Source organism: Strongylocentrotus purpuratus, unplaced genomic scaffold, assembly GCF_000002235.5.
Source record: "Strongylocentrotus purpuratus isolate Spur 01 unplaced genomic scaffold, Spur_5.0 spur5_scaffold_15, whole genome shotgun sequence".
Taxonomy (NCBI): Eukaryota; Metazoa; Echinodermata; class Echinoidea; order Camarodonta; family Strongylocentrotidae; genus Strongylocentrotus; species Strongylocentrotus purpuratus.
This window is the reverse complement of record NW_022145600.1, coordinates 28,243,230-28,261,453: the sequence shown is the minus strand read 5'-3', so window position 1 is coordinate 28,261,453 and position 18,224 is coordinate 28,243,230. Positions and strand designations below refer to the sequence as shown.

Below are 18,224 nucleotides of genomic sequence, written 5' to 3'. Positions count from 1 at the left end.
AGGAGCTATCAGCCATGCTTTATTACAAATCCACACTTGATGGAAAGAACAGGGATTATGCCAAGAAAATGAACTAAGGTCAGGTTTCTTTCGGAATTCATCATGTTATGTACGGTACGGTAGTTGAAGAAATAGGAAACTGAGCTCAAAATTGATATCCAGATTAATTCTGATAAGACTTTATATTTGTCTTGTTAGTGAGGCAGAGGTGATTGAGTTTTTAAGTCCTCTTCTAAATATGTACATTTGAAAGCAAATCACTGTTTTAAAAAGAAAAGAAAAAAAGGAGAATAATAATTTCAAAAAGAACAAAATCAATTAAAAATATTTATCAAAAAAATAATTTAAACAAAAAAAATTACTGTATCTTCCGTATTCATTATTATACTGAACATGTACAGTGAGTACATGTTGTGAAGACGCAGAAACTTGTATTCTTATCTCTTTTTCTTTCTTTGACGATAAATTATTCTTTATGTTAATGCAAACAATGATTACAGTGAACACATCATTAAATCCTTTATTCTCAAGACAAAATTGTTCCAGCAATATTGCATCAATTGGTATTTGATTCTGAGCGTGATGCGAATATCAGATATTGAGAATGAATGAAAACTCTGTCTCAGATTCCAATTCAATATGCAGGCCTGTAATGTGTAATGAATTTACCTCAAAGGCTCAAAGCCTCAAACCTAATACAATGTACAATTCCATATATATAAGCCCATGATGTGCCAGTTGCGGCAACATCATTAAGTTGTACAATGTATTTTCTTCTGCTGTAGGTTTTTCTTTTTTTATGATTTTTTTTCATCCCTTATTAAATTTTGGTTAGGATGTCTTGTGTGTGGGTAGTGCACGTCATTAAGCAGAAATTTACGTCAACAGCATGGATTTGCATCCATTATTAGGAGATGGGAGACCGATGATTCTCGCTTTCTTTAACAGCTGGGTTTTTGTAAGGTTAGGAGGGGGGGTTGCTTGTAAAACTGTTTGTACGACAGAGATGATATCATTTGTGGACTGTCTCTAAATGTCAAACAGAAGATGTACATAATATGCACTCATATAATTCAAGTGTGTATACTCAATGATGACTGACTAAAACATAATACCAATATAAATAATAATAAATTGGCATAAAAAGCAAACCAGATCAAAAGCAAATTTACAAGTAAATATTAAAAGTACAAAATTAATATACCATAATTGATGTAGAATAACTGCACTTTTTCGCTGAAAAAAATTCAAAGTCAGGGGTGCGTCTTTTTTTTTTTAAAGTTTCGATTTAATGCCCCCCCCCCCCACCTGGCGCTATGCCTGGCAATGACTCCTAGCTCAGTAATCGGTGTGTTGACTCACCACTCGGAAACTAGAAAAACACTCCAATTTGTCTGTCATCTTGGTTTAAAAGTAATCTTTCTGATAGATCTCAATACCGGTATGTATTTTATAATAATAATTCCTCCAATTTTCCTTCTATTACACAAGGTACCACAAGGTTCTATCCTAGGTCCTCTACTGTTTTTTAATTTACACTAATGATCTCACATATTCAACTGCACCTCGCAGTTAAATGAAAGGCCTTCCAGTGTGGGTTTTTTAACACGGACCTGGCTTTTCTGTCGGCAAAAAAAACTTAAAAAAACAAACAACTAATTGTTTGTTTTTTGGGGGTGTTTTTTTAGGATGAAAAAGAGGGGTGCCGTATGAGGGCGTTTTATACAACGTTAATTACGGTATGCAGAAATATAATTTTGCTTAGATTTGTTTTTTCCCTTCCATAATCCGTTTTATGATTTCACCATTTCAAAAATACATACTGTACATGTACATCTGGGAAGCAACACAAAAGCCCCTCCCCCTCTCCTCCCACTTCTTCTACTAAACTGGATAAGTTTGAAATACTGCAAAAGCAAAAATTACATGAATTTTGCATGAGCCTTCAGATTTACAAACACTACATCAATTTCTAAAACTCATGAAAGCTTTTCTCTTGAAAAAAAAGGTTTGCCATTTACAATTTGCATTAGTTTCATACCGCTAAAATTCTAGTTATAATGTACATGTACATCAGACCTGATTGTAATTGTGAATAGGCTCTCAAAGGCCAAATAAAAATTAAAAAATGTTTTAAATAGCGTCCTGCCTTTTTGAAAAATAGGAAGGAGGAGGCCCTTTTTTTCAAAATGGCCGCTCAAGATGGCTGCTCTGCACATTTTTCCTGACAGTCAGGCTATATTTCAAGATGGCCGCCAACAAATTTGTGTTTTTTTAAATTAGAAATAGATCCATTTAATCAGTGTTTTTCATGTTTTTTTTCTTTAAAAAAATAAATAAAAAAAACTTCAAAAAAAAAAATAGAAGGGGGCCCCTAAAAAGGAAGCGGGCGGGGACGCTAAACATGTATATTTTTTTAATGGCCTAAAAGAAGGCTGAAATATGGAATAAGAACTGTACCTCCATGTACAAAACTAATATGACACTTTTCCAGTTTTCCTGATCCCCAACGCACCAACAGTAAATGACAACAAATTATATTGTTTTGATCAAGTTGGCCATCATACACTCCTGTAACATGAATAGTTAGTTGTTCAGAGTTGATTGATATTGACAGCTGTATATTTTCACAGTACATCTGTGGGGTGTTTCACAAAGACAAAGATCGACTTAAGTTGGACTTGAACTATGGCAGGCCATTCATGCCACTCATTTTGCTCAACATTGGTCTCTCAATCATGATCTTTAGGTCCTATTTTTTTCTTCAATAATGAACTATCAAAAAGTGTAAATTCTGTAGATTTGCGACCATGATTTGTAAACCAATGTCAGGAATGATTACCGTAGAGGAACTAGTGGCATAAACGGCTTGTCTACATGTAGTTTTAAAAGTCCAACTCGAGTCAATCTTTAGTCTTTGTGAAACACTCCCCTGATTTATGAATGTGCTGGAATGTAACAGTAGGTCTATTCATGGTAATGAAAGTTTTAATAGCCAGTTCAGACTACAGAAAACATACGTGAAACTTGTAAAAAAGAAACGTCAGACCGTATTTGCCAGCGTATAGGCCGCAGTATTTTTGGAAGAGAAAATATCAAAAAGTCGGGTGCGGCCTATGCGGCGAAAGAGTAAAAAAAAAAAAAAAAGTCAAACCAGCACGAATTTGCACATATGGGACTAGATCTACGAATGGTACAATAACTATACATTTCCACACATCTTACCGACAATTTTATCTTGCATTGTTGACATGAAGACGAAAATAAACTTCCAAAAACAACCTCTGCCGATAGATCTTGATCTAAGTTCGTGCCAATGCATTGCAAAAGTAAAAGAAGGGCCCGTTTAACGGAGCTGCCGCAAATTGTAGCACGCAAAGTCGCTGTTTTGAATCCATTTCAATACACAAGAGAGAGGCGCAATGTACAGGTGTATACATCACAGAAAACTTCATATGCTAGCATCTGTGCGGCATGGCAGAGCGGTCTAAGGCGCTGATTTTAGTCACATCAACATTTGAACGCAAGAGATCAAATCCCGACTTCGAATTAAAAAAAAATAAATTTAAATGTCAAAATCGGGGGTGCGGCCTATGCGGCGCTGCGGCCTTATCGCCGGCAAATACGGTACTTGTATACAAAGACATTATCTCAAAGAGGTCAACTGACACAACAGCTGACCAATTATCACTGCGCGTTCATAATAAGCCCCACCCATTTCTACGATATTTGAGCAATATGAAATTCAAACTACCAAGGACTCTTGATTCTTTAGTGAGTTTTTGTTCAGAACAATGGTCAAACAAGTGTTTCGCTATAAGAAGTTTTGTTATGAAGTTAAGACATTCACACTAGGAAAAAATAATGACTAATCACTATATGTTCATTGTAGGTCTATACAATGAAATCTGGTAGTCTGAATGGAGGGTGACAAAAATGGCCGCTTAAGGGGTCTCACTCTTCAACAATCTTGTAGACCAATTTTGTAATACAACACCTAAAGTTTGAATTTGAAGGTCACTTTGACTGTACTCAAAAAGTATAGTATAGCTCACCTGAGTAATGTAGTGAGTCTTTTTTCTTCAAGGCATCTACATGTATATATTACATGAGTAGTTGAATTGTACATTGGTTCATGTTTTTGTAAGACATCTTGCCTTACATTTTTTTTTTTTTTTTTTTTTGGGGGGGGGCGAATGTCTAGGGAAAAGAAGGGTAGCATTGAATAAAACATGCATTGTGCATGTACTGAAATACTTGTTTCACTAGGAGAGTAAAGGAACAGGAAAAAAAATGCATTTTAATCCAAACTTGTGCAAAATTAAGTAACATTACGGCTACACATATAAAGCTACAACCTGTACTCTCTTTCTATTTCTCAATCAAGGGATCAAGAAAGGTCATTACATTGACGTGCATGAGTAAATGCCCTTCTACTTCTAGCAATTATGAAAGCACAAATGTGACCAATACTTTATGTATCAGTCATAAATGTAATAAGCGTCCTTTTTGAAATATCACTCCAAAGTCTCCCTGATACATGTACAGTACATGATTGTGGTAAACTAATTATGTTTACATCTGCAGAGGGAAGTTGTGATGAAATCTGACTCATAATTGAAGACAGAAACTGAAAGTAGAAATGATTAAAAGTAGATCTGCTGCACTGAAAATACAGTAAAGAGTAAACCAAGAAGTTGCAATAACAACCAAATAATATAAATCAAGCAATATTACTTATGCTCCATTGTCATTGCTTTTTATCATGCCTGTAATGCATCATACAATGTACATGTATGTACGGTACAAACATGTAATTGATGTACATGTACATTACAGTGTATGTGTACATTGTGTCTCCTTTGCATTGCATATTTGATCAATGTCCTGATGTAAAGAAGCAAAAAAAAAAAAAAGCACAATGCACCTGCGTGTTTATAATGTGAAGTCTCATGACACATGTTCATACAGTATGTTTCCATGAGACAAACAAATTTGGTTACATTTTCAATAACATTTTGAAAGAAATTACACTGTGTTTGGAACTGAAATCTGTTTAAAAATGAAAATGATAAGTTTTAGAAAAAATAAGCTGAAGTAAATATTTCAGCCGTTGCACTACATGTACATGCATGATCTCACTGTGGATCACAATGACGCTTGTTTAATCTTCTTCAAATTGTCTGCTCGGGACCAAAAAGGCATTGACTGATGTACCTTGTATCATTAAATATCTACATGTACATGTATAGAGTTATGTAATGTCCTCGAGGCTCCTAAAAGATAAAATCACTGATTTTCTCTTTATTAACCCTTAAAGGTAAAGACCAGTATTGGAAACGCCCCAATTTCAAAAAATGAAATGGAAGCTCTCATTACCAATCATGTGAAAGAATATGTTTTGACTAATACATGATGATAAAAAATTTGCCGGGAAACCGCCTACTAATTCATATATTTGGTAAATTTGTTTCTCTCATGGTCTGTGAGAGATATAGGGTAGTCCCATATACATCTTTCTGTGTATAGTGCTTGTAACTTTACGAAGAATGGGCCAAATTTCTTATCATTTTGATGATTCCAGAACCTTGCAGATGCTAGATGCTAGATGATCAACCTTTTCTGATCGATTCCACAACGTTTCTTTCACAATGCAATCGCATGACCATAACTGGTCTTTACCTTTAAAATTAAGTTCAATATTGTACATTAGTACATGTAGACTAGTTGTTACTTGGCACGAGTCCTAACTTGAGTACTGACTTTGACTTGATACCTAGTACTTAATGTACTGTATGATCAGCAATATTTGTTCTTGAAGACTTGAACTCTAACAATAACACATAAATCATATCAGTACCAAATAATGAAAAGAGGGTCAAAGAGAGACAGAGGAGAAGGGAGAAGAGGAGAGAGACAGAGGAGAAGGGAGAAGAGGAGAGAGACAGGGAGAGAGTGAGAGAGAAGGACATTCAAAGACATACAACGTACATGTACATTGTACATGTACATATTGTAGAGAGAGAGATAGAGCTAGAAAGAGATAGACAGAGGTTGCGTTTATCGACCAAATTTTTGGCTAGAATCAGGTTTCTCAAACGTCTTTCAGGCAAATTAAAAAATTTCTTGCATGTACAGTAAGTGTTTTTTTTTCTTCGTTTCAAATAATCTATTCATAAATATAATATTGTAATGTTATATCATACATGTACAATGTATGCATGTGATGACATTTACAGCAAATACCTTGTATGCCAACATAATCCAAAACGTTTTTGTTATCCAAAATAATGAATACAAAAAGTAAAGTAAAATACAAGCAAACAAAACAAAAATCAATTAAATATGCATGAAGTGTAACTTCATATCATGCAAATGCATGGGTACCAGTAATGTTGTAATACATGTATTCAATAGCACTGCTCATAGTTGCTAGCTATTAAACGAAGGAAATATGTACACACAGGGTATTGATTGTTCATTGTGATAATATCCCGCGGAATAGTAGTGTTCATTGAGCGCTTATGTTTACAGGGATGTGCACTTCGCACAGTGCTGATACACATGTTCAGATTTGAGATACCAACTTGACACCAGTAGTCTCACAACTAGACCCACTATTAAACCCTCTTTGCATTAATTTCCTTCTTCTCCAGAATATCATTTGTGCAAACATGTAATCAATTATCTACTTTATCTATAATTTCAATAACATCTCTGCTTAGTGTTGTCTTTTTCTCTTATTTTTTTGTTTTGTTTTTGGTTGTTGTTGGGGTTGGGGTTGGGGGGGGGGGGTAATTTTCTGTTCTTGCTCTTAGTCTATGCTCAGAAGTTTATTGTTTGTATGTTAACTTGATGAGACTAAATGCTAATGTCATCATACAATCAACTAAACAACATCCAGCTATTTATATGACCTCTCTTGTCAAAAGTGTCAAGTTGTTTCCTGATTGAGTTATGGCATAAAAACAATGCACATTTCCATTTACATGTTTAATTCCCAGTGTAAACATAAATGTATGTGTCATGTGTGCAACGTGAATACTTGTACACGTACACCCACACAACAGATCTATGAAGCCCAAATGGCTCACTTAAAGTCTTCAGCTATTAGAGTCTGATGTTAAAAGACTATTCCCAGGGCATGCATGGCTCATTATAATATCATTGATTCAATTTCAGCTTTCTCTATGCATGACCCCTTATGATCTCTGCACAAGAAACTTGCAACAAGTCAACTCAATTGCAGCTCAAATTGCTATTCCTGCATTTTTCCTGGTTCTTTAAAGTCACATTGTAATTCAGCGAGACATGTGTGCCCATTTTAAACAACTCTAAATATACCTATAAATCACATTTTTCATCATTCATCCAACACAACGATCTACACCACGCAATAAATGGCTGTGTGGCTTGTCTTGTAGTTTTAAATGTAGGATCACTTTACAACCTGCTGCTGTTGTTGCTGTACACATGCAGATGCAGGCCTTGACATTTTGGAGGAGGGAATTTTCATTTTAATGGGTCTAATTTTGTTAGGTACATACATGTAATATTATTTCATGCAATGAAAATCATTACATTAGTCAAAAGAGGCAAGAGATAAATTGGAAGTTTTCACTGTTTGAAGTTATATTTTAATTATTAATTTATCCAACATGTACATTAAACTTGAATAAAATTATGGACTTGTTTGTGAATACTATCAGCTCAAATACACTGTACCATCTCCAAAAAATAGAGTAATAATACATTTGCCTACAGATACTGTACATACATGTATCAGTAGATCAAACAAAACCACTTTGATCAAATTAAATAATTTCTATTAGGGTACTCCCACTCACACCTCAACTCTAATAAGTGGCATTAAATCTACTTGTACCCATGTCCCATGTGTTGTGAAGGGTAATTATAATGAACTGCTTTCATAATAAGCACACACTCTACGCGTTACGCATTGTATGGTCATACACATGTAATGGGTGTATTGTTTGACCGATAATGAATTTGTCAGGGACAGACACTCTTGATCATAATATATATGCCCGTGATTATGTCTAATGAGTACATTGTAGGTCTTCGCAAGAAAGATCGCCTGAATTTTGCCGACTACCGCTCAACCATGATCAAGGCGCTTTGTCTTTGGGTTTATAATGAGGAAGAGATCTGTATTAGTTTGATTTTTTTCTGTATTCTGTAGATACACATACATGTACAATGTACGTGCCAGCTAATTATTAGTTGGCACATGTACAGTGCAGGTATGGACATGATTTAAAGCTTACATTGCAAATAATAAACATACATAAAACATGTACATGTAAAGTAGAAGTACATGTACATCTCATTTTGTATATAATATTTATCACTCACTTTTTTTTGTGTGGATAACTGTCAAAGAATTGTGCATGTATATAATTTAAAACCAGTAATTGATAAAATAGATGTATAAAAGAATGCCCCCCCCCCCCTCACACACACACATTAAAGTTGCGGTTTCCTATGAATGATCAACACAATTCAGGTATTAAATGTTGCCTCTGTGTGTGTGTGTGTGTCTGTACATACAGTGTACATTTATTAATCTGGTATGGCAATTTAGGTCAATAAAGTTCATCATTTTATGAAAGGAATCGGAAGTGAAATCTGAAATAACATGACAGAGGAAATTACACTCGTCTCTCGGTTTCCTTTTATTAACACAATTCTCAAAAGGATTACACATAGTGTATAATTAAAACATGCTCTTGTGATTTACATGGACCGTATGTGATGAATGTATTTTATGGCATAGTTTGTGAAGTGTATAAGATTGGTCTTCCTTCGATAATGTATGTATCATTTGTAAAATACATTTACAGATGTATAACAATGAGATTTTGCACTTTGCACTTGGGGGGGGGGGGGTTGTTGGGTTGTTGTTTTGTTGTTTACAAATAAGTCTACAGGCCCTCCAACAGTCCGACTACTCTGTACAGGAAAACATGTTATTGTAACAAGTAGGTTAAAAAATATCATTTTTGGAGCCATGTACGGAGTATGAATATAGTTCTGTTTTTTCTCATCATTAAATAGACATTTAGAAACTTGTTTGAAGAAATGCATTTAAGTTTAACTTAAATGAAATCTTTGAATTGTTAAGGGGTCCTTTTGAAAAATAAAAAAAGGCTGGAAATGTAAAATTGTTAATCAAATTTTTTTTCAAGCTGTCAGTGAATATAATAATAAAATCAAATATAGCAAATTTAAAAAAAAAATTGAATTAAATAAATATAAAAGTTATATGAAAAGTGATTTTTTTTTCTCTTTTCTTTTCCATATGATTTAATTTCCTATCTCACGTTTCATTTTCTATTCTAAAACAAATTGAGACATTTAATGCTTATTAAATATTACTTATTTTCTTTGTGATTGGTTATCTTTTCTATCATTCAATATTTCAATTACATTATTTATTTGATATTTCAGGTAAAGAATGAGGATTTTATTAAAACCACATCCTTTTCCATGATTGCTGAAGTTGTATGGCCTTCTACAATAACTCATGCAACATTCTCTGTGACTTTCATCGGGGGTGAGAAAAGAGAACAATAGATAACTATCATTTCCAATAATACCATTTAGTTTGTTACATGGTTCCCATTGCTTTGTGCAAACAATTTGTCTCTTCCTGCTCTCAATTCTTGCCAGTAAACGGAAGACACAGACAAGTGGTCACCATCAACCGCCTTAACTCGCGTTTCCTGTCGCTGTCCTAAAAAAAAAATCAAAAAAAAAAAAAAATCTAGTTTTTGAAGCATTTCTTTCTTTTAATTCTCCATATGGTTGTGCCATTGTTTGCACGCGTTACGGGTGTGCAATTTGAACTCGTTATTGATAAGCTTCCCGCGCAGTATACTTGGCAGATCATTCATTATGTGAAGTTAATGATTATTGGCTCGAGGTTAAACCTGAATATATACAACATGTACATACACACAGTACATGTTGAAAACCCAAGAATGAAATAATTTGCGACGAGGCACTTATCAAAAATTTGTGCATTAAATTTGATTACTTGTTGAATATGGCCTATGGCCTATTACTTAGTTGTGTTTTGTGTTCATATTGACATATTTCAAAAGTATACAGTATGTACAGAGCACTGTACAATCAATTGACCTAATTATCATGGTAAATTATTCCACAATTAACAATGGTGTCAACTGACTGGGATTAAAGTATGTGTGTACTTTAATGCATACTTAATCATTATCCTCATGAATATTCATAATGTCAAGTCTTGCTCACGCCCCCTGGTTGAACAAACACACAATGCACCTGCATCAGAGACTTGCACCCCATGCAAAATACACTGTACACACAGACATAGTAGTACTAGGATTAGGTCCATGGTTCAGCAAACAATCAATGAAGGGTAGCAAGAATGACAATTATTTTGACTGTGATAATATCACCAGTATATAGTCTGCTGTATAAGAATAACATTCTGAACTTCTGAAGTAGCTCTTTTCTATTGCTTGTATTGGCTTTGTGTTTTTGTTCAATTGTTGGGCTGAACGTACAATACAGCACACAAGACTATTGCTCAATCAATCAGTCTACTACACGTACATATCTACAGTATCATCTACTAGTATCTAGCAATCTTTTTATAATGTTCTGGCAACTTCTGGAATGGAAAACTATAAAGGAAAAGACATCACACTATTAAAAAATGTTGAAGCTTATTGTAGGGTGTACATAATAACAAGGTAATAAACTTCTTGCAAATTATGTTATCCCCATTTTCTATTTCATGTACATCTTTTTTCTCTCTCTATTCAAAGACTCTTTTCTTTTATATACATATATTTCCCTTTCTTTTTCTATCTTTCTTTTCTCTATCATTCTATCAATCAAAATTGAGTAATGTGCCTAAAGGCCCTAAACCCTAAAGTAAACAAAGGCAGGAGAATTTGAATAAATAAAAGCAAATAAGATGAAAAAACATAATAACACAATAAAAGCTAAGCTTCGTCCAAAGTTCTGTGACATCGAACAGAAGATCCATAATCAGGATGCACCACCAGCACTTCAGAGGTCTATTATCACAAGAGAGATCTGCATAATAATGTACAGTAAACCCATTCCTCTACACACAAACATACAGTTTATGCTAAATAGAGCTCCCATTGTGTTTGTGCACATTACCGGTGTATACATCGTGTATATACAGTATAACACCATCTCTGCGCCGTTTTACAACAGCCAGAATTATATTAAAAGATCAGCAGATTTGATTGTGCAGTCGTCCATATATTATGAGGTTCAAGCTTCACTGTACATGTAACCTCAAATTTCAATTGATTTGTTTGATAAAAAAAGTAGTTAGAGACTTAGGGGTATCAAATCATATTATCAAGGTTATTTTCAACAGAAGCTGTCTCTTATTATATTAAAATATGAACATGAATACGGGAACAGTGGTACTCAGGAGAAACCTCAAAGGCCTATATGTACAACATATTGAATGTATAAATAATGTATTGCAAATTATATTTAAAGGTAATACAGGTGTACAAAGTTTTGGTATGGGGTCATGAATTTGGTTCAAATGAACATATTGGAAGCATAGGCGATCCTACAATATTCAGTGATCGTTGTCGTGGTTGAAATCAAGTTAAAGTGATGAAATTGTAAATAATAAACTCATTATGTTGTATAGCGCCCTCTCAAGGTCAATATATTAATTTAGCTATAAAACAATGTTTTTTGAATAAAAACGACCGATTTGCTATTACCGTTTGGAAATTATATATCACAACAACATACATGTATTCTGAGATTTTCAAGGTCGCAGATACCATCGTATGGTCGTAGGCGCTATTTGAAATTTGTAAAAAATTTACCGGGAGCACCGGTAAATTTGTATATTCAATTTTTCTCGAAAGCAGAAGTGTTTTAGGGGCTAAATTTTGTAGTGCTTATAAAACATCCATAGGGGCATCCAGTTAAATCAAAATTGTAAAGAATCACTGTCCAGCCAAATTCAAAATTTACCAAAACTTTGTAATACCTTTAAGTCTACTAGATCACCATTCACCACCTAAAAAACTAAGGGCTGTGTACATAGACTACATTGTATACATGTAGGCCTAAAAATATGCATGTTTGTAACTGTTTACCGGTAACTATTTATAGCACTCGCTAAAAGATGATGAAATCAATGAAACTAGTTTCATTTCATGTTGTTTGCAAATATCGGGAAATGTACTAACTAGACATTTTGAGGAGCAGGAAGTTACAGAAAATCCATGTACCGGTAATTTAAATGAGCTGCACAGATGCCCTTTTTCAAAATATGCTTTTGCAAATCAGAGTTCTCTCTCTCTCACACTTTCTAGGCTAACACACATGTACCGGTATGTGCATTACAATTTACAACTTACAAGTACTCAAAAGTTTTTAAGTTTCTATCGTACTGGTGTAAGGAAAACATTAACAAATAAATAAAACATTCAAAAGACACCACCCCCCCCCCCCCCAAAAAAAAAAAAAAAAAAAAAAAAATACATACCGGTAAATAAATAAAAATACATGTACATTAACACACAAACAAAACAAAACATGTATGATCAATCATCATAAAAATATATCATACAAGTGATGATACAACCAAGTTCAACCTTACAATAATTGCAAGTGGTGCACTTCTTGTGATTGCATCATTTACAAGGTGGAAAGAGAAATTCTAAGTACGGTACAGGTACGGTACATGTATATGTAACAAAAACACAAAACACAAATACAATTAAAAATTGGTTCCAACATGTACATTGTATGCCTTGTTCATATTTGAGTAATTGATTGAATTTCTAATGATTGGTAATATTTGGAAAATACTAACAGACACAACACTTAACCTGTGTATGATACAGTTGTGTCAATGCAGGCATGCAGATAACATCAGTTTCCATAGATCTATATTAAACTCAATTGAGCTTAACAATACAGTGCATCTCAGTAGGTAAACCACAAATTCTAAACCTGTGTTGGCTTTTGCAATGGTTGAGAGATCATTTACATAATAAAAGGGTGATTCCAAACTCAAACTTTTCATGACAGTGTGCGACGACGAGTCATTGGTGGTCTGGGAAGACTGCTTTGTTCATAATCACACAAAAGTATGGTAGTGTATTAAACAGTGGAGGAATGCAATGATGGGGCACAACAATCTGGACCTATTATATAGCAGGCAAGATTAGCTGACATACTATACTATGTACCTGTATGTACAATAATAGTGCTCAGTAGATTAGATGCTTCATTACTTTGTTTACTTCTTTGCCATAATTTCTATGCTTCTATTGCAGACAAATTCCCTGATTTATATTCCTACTCTAGTTGAACTGAATTTACTTGATCTTTTTATTTTATTTTCATTTTTGTAAAAAATTTGGTTTATATTGTAATTGATGCAAACTTGCAAAGTGCAAAGATATCTTTTTTTCCCTTCAACTTGATCATGTGTCACAATACACATGTGCACATTGTGGTTGGTCAACATTCAAGCGCCTAAAGAATGATCTTACTTGCTTTAGTTTTCTAACTTTGAAAAGAGCACACGAATGTACAGTACACGTACATGAAAAGAGCTAAAAAATAATCTTTTAATACATTCTATTAACAGAAAAAACTTTTTAGTCACTTTTTGATAATTCAACATCTCAACAATTGTTTCATGCAGCTTTGGAATTTTTTTTTTAAATGTTGAGCATAGAAAAACTACTCCTACATGTACAGTACATCTAAAACAGCAAGAAAACTTTACAGACAGGACTTTTTTTACCCATTAATATAATATACAGTATTCATTTAGGTTATTTGCACGTACAGCAAAATCATGTTACTCTGGCAAATTGATTAGATCCAAGTATCTGATCGAAATGAACTAGTTGGGGAAAGAGTTTCAAATTTCATTATTCTCTCCTTCTCCCTCTTTTCTCTTTCGCGATATTACAAGTGAGCTCATATCCAGGTTCACAACGATATGTTGTGACTCACAATGAGTTGGCAGGCACCGTTAACAGGCAGAGACCAGATCAAGTCTCACCGGTATTGACACAAGCAAAGGAATCAGAGTCAAACCTCGGAAGTTGACGAATTAAACCGTTGAAGAATCTAGCGCTAGCACCTACTCTCTAATTCTTTGCTATGTACAACAATCTATGTTACGAGCCTGTTCCTGTCATTTTGACTCAATGAAAAATGGCTTAGTCTACTACATTTGCATCATACAACATGTACTTAATAACAAACATACAGGTGTACATCACACAATGCCATGGTGAACATTAATGAAGTTCGTGATTAAATTTACAAGTCAAATTACATGTTGTTTCTCAATGAAAAAGAAAGCCAACACGCCCATGCCCACACAACCAATTCAATACAAATATGGATTAGGTAAATAAGGAAGAAATATCATTAAGAAAAAGCTCCTGGATCCAGTGACAAAACTGTTATTTCATTTTTTGTGTTCAATGATTTGAAATTTTGAATTCCTTTCTGATTTGGGTTAATTTATTGTATGTTATTGTATGTTATTTTATGTTATTTTATGTTGTTATTATCAGTGGCCTAATGAGCAAAAACTTTTTCGGGGGCAGGACAAAAAAAATTGCCTGCAATATAGATTGGGGAATTTGTAATTCTCAACAAACGCATAAAAAAGTACAATTTTAAAAAAAGTGAGAAAAAAAACCAAGACAAATCTTGTCATTTCAGCAACATTTGTAAATCAATGGTATCGAATGAAAAATAAACCATGTTATAATTTTATTTGAGGGTGGGACATGCCCCCCCCCCCCATCAGTACGCCAGTGGTTATTATTGTTATACTACATGTATACAGGATGTAATGTTGTTGTTATTTTGCTTTACTTGTGCCAGTGTTTTAGATATATTTTTTAGTTTTTGACATTCTGGAAATCTGTTGATAAAGTTACAAAAAATCATGGTATCTTTACAGAATGAAAGCAAAACATTGAAGAAAAAAAATGAATTGTCATACATGCATCTTGATAGAAAAAAGAAATATGGTATGAATAAAGATATCTTTTACATATTGACTACCAGGTATGTAAATTCTTTTTGTTCTTCCAATGACACAAGCCCAGATTTCTGCCTATTAAGTTTACATAATTACTATAATCATGTGAAACAGGGAATTGAAAGAAAAAAAGAAAAAAAATTAAATATCCGAAAGAATCCAACCAACTTGAAAAAAAATAATAACACAATGTACATTGTACACTATCAATACCCCAAATTTGTGAGAATGAATATCTATTGGTTATTTATTTGACCCCAAAAAATAACTTGCCATTTGCATTTGCAGTGAGTTAGTATTGAGGTATCCCCCACCCCCTCCCCTCCCTATCACCAGCCACCGTGACCCATACAGCAAGATATTGTTTTTAAAGCATTGTCATTGTCAATTGTCATCAACATTGTTTGACAGAGATTATATTTTAATAATGTAGCACAAAGCAAAGCAAAGCGAAAGCTTTCAGACAATGTATCTCGCCAGGCACTACATCACCCCCCCCCCCCCCCCCCAAGGAGAAGAAAAGAATTTCAGACCGAATCAAATGGATGTTAAAAAGTATTGTCAACATTGTTTGTCAAAAGACAATGTCGCACAAGGCAAGAACTATAGCAAGGCCACAAAGTTTCAAACAATAGCGACCCTATTCGTCTATATATGCGAGCACATTTCATTATAGAGCAAGGATGCTTGAGGAAACACAATTGAGATTAAATAAAGAAAAATGGCCAGTCCAAACTCTTATGTGTAAAAAAATCTTTTCAGACAGGGTTACAAGATACAAAGGTCACTCAATAGATTTTTTTTTCTTCTCAAAAATCAATAGGCAGGTATTATCATTTGTGTGTATCATTGTGTGTTTGTAAGAAGATGTACGAGTGTGTATCGCCCGCTTGTGAATGGTTTTCAATTTGTTCACTGTTCCGTATAAACAACCAACCATTATCTGTGTATCCAACACCTTCAAGACATTGATGGCACCAAATCATGGCACAGACAATATGACTTTATTATGATTCTATTTTTATTTCATTCTAATTTTAGGAAAAATTATTTTTAAAACATGAGAGGAGAAATAATAACTCACTTCTCCGTGAGAATGATGTCTGCCGTCTGGAGTATGTTCAGGGAGAAAGTAGAGCCGTAAACTGGATAGCATAATTCCTTCCGTGCCCTTGTCTTCCCATAATAATTGCAGTTCGGCTATGCAAAGAGGGTCGTTTTCCGAGCACTTGACGAAAAAGAATTCGCCAAGCGAAATCGTTCTCCACTTCGAGTTTTTGAGAAATTTGAAGCCCTTGAAGAAAGTGTAAGGCCCATGTTGCCCACACTTGGACCCAACCCACTGTAAATTAAAACAAAGCGAGGAAATCATTAGAATAACGAAGTATTTGGAATGCAATTTAGGCCTAATTATATCTTAGTTTATGCACACAGCAGCACACACACTAAATTCACGCATATCGTAACATTACACTCCCCCTCAAATATTACACCAAGGGTCAAACTTCGAATCGAAACTTCACTCGCGGTCTTTGAATGGTAGCAATATAAAATCACTCTCAAAACATAAAAAACGTCATGAAAATTTCCAACAACTACACCACACTGATATCTTATATATAATACTTGATTTGGTAAAATATTTCAGCAAAAACTCACCTGCAACCGGTATTTATCCATAATTTTAGCAGTGATATCGCGCTGTTTAAACAGTGGTAGTTGTGTCTTCGTGAATACACACTTGTTGTTTGACGGTGACGTCATTCTTCATTTGCATAATTTATTACACTCTTTGCTGCTTGATTTGCATCGAGAGCAATAAAGAAAGATTGACACATGAAATCACGTGATTTATTTTTATTGATAAACGTGTGATTTGCATGACAATTACTTGTTGGCATTTGAGGAAGCTAAATATCACTGCAAGATGACGATATAGCCTATTATGACAATTTAATACAGCAGCGCAAGTGAAGGCTACGATATGGAGCTGCGATATTGATGAGAAAAGGAATGCAATATTTACTATTTTCCTTACCTAAAAAAAATATAGGCCTAGACTATACTATATAGTCCTATAACTATGATATTTTCCCTGTCATTCAATCTCAGAAAATGTAGGCCTAGCCTATAGCGCATGTAGACCTATTTCAAATTAATAATTGACCATAACCTATACATATTCTTATTTTTACTTATAATTCCAAATGATAATTGTCATATAATCGGAATGACGTACATAAAGACTCTCTTCAATTACGAATAATTACTTTGCTATGATTTCAATTTTGACAGTAAAATGATAGGCCTATATAAAACTATGACAAAATATAAGTGAATTACATTACAAAGTTTTTTAATTTGTAAAAAAAATATTTTAAAAAGGAGGCGGCCCCCGAAAAAGAGGCGGGCGGGGACGCTAGACATGATTTTTTGTTTTCTTTCTTAATGGCCTAAACTGACATCGACTTGACAGTAACCAATTAGATTAAATCAGATATCAAGGTCTATGGAAGAACTAAAGTTTTTTTTTTTTTTTTTAAATCAATAAAATGGGATAGGAAGCCAAAGGGCATCTGTCTTCAATGGCTCATCAAGAGTGGGTGCATGGGGGCACGGGCCCCCGTCCCTGGCAAAAAAAGAATTAAAAAAAAGATGGCCCCCACCTCTGGGGGAAAAAAGAGGAAAGATGGTATCCACAATTTTATATTTGTTTTGCTCAAGGAGGGGGAGGGGGGTGTTGAGTAAAAAAAATAAAATAGTGCTCACTATCCTGCCCCCCCTCCATTGAGCACCCCCCAAAATGCTCATTACCCCCCCCCCCCCCTCGCCGACGACTGGATCCGCCCCTTGCTGTCTCATCTCCTCCTCCCCCCCCCCCCCTAATCATAATCATGCCAACGGGCGTACAAATTAACTTGAATGGGATCGATGAGCATTATTCATTCCAGTTCTATTTTGTTTCCCGATCACCGCCCACCCCTGTAATGAAGACGTTGATGCTAGCACTGATCATTATTTATATCACCTGATCATGCTGCCCATGAGGTATGGATAGTATCCCTCAAAATGTAAGGCAAGCTAAGAAAGTTCAACAATTCAAAACTGCTCTTAAAACATATTTATT

The 18,224-nt window shown here is 34.4% G+C and overlaps 1 protein-coding gene across 1 annotated transcript in view; it reads right to left on the bottom strand.

Moving 5' to 3' along the window:
- Positions 1 to 16,899, bottom strand: part of LOC115924210 (AT-rich interactive domain-containing protein 5B-like) — a 31,755-nt gene extending 14,856 nt beyond the window's left edge. The window contains exons 1-2 of the mRNA XM_030986110.1: positions 16,757 to 16,899; positions 16,182 to 16,439 (exon numbers count right to left, since the gene is read on the bottom strand). Coding sequence (XP_030841970.1) covers positions 16,182 to 16,439; positions 16,757 to 16,861 — 363 coding nt within the window. The 5' untranslated portion in view covers positions 16,862 to 16,899. The remainder of the gene's footprint in view (positions 1 to 16,181; positions 16,440 to 16,756) is intronic.
- Positions 16,900 to 18,224: the final 1,325 nt, after the last annotated feature.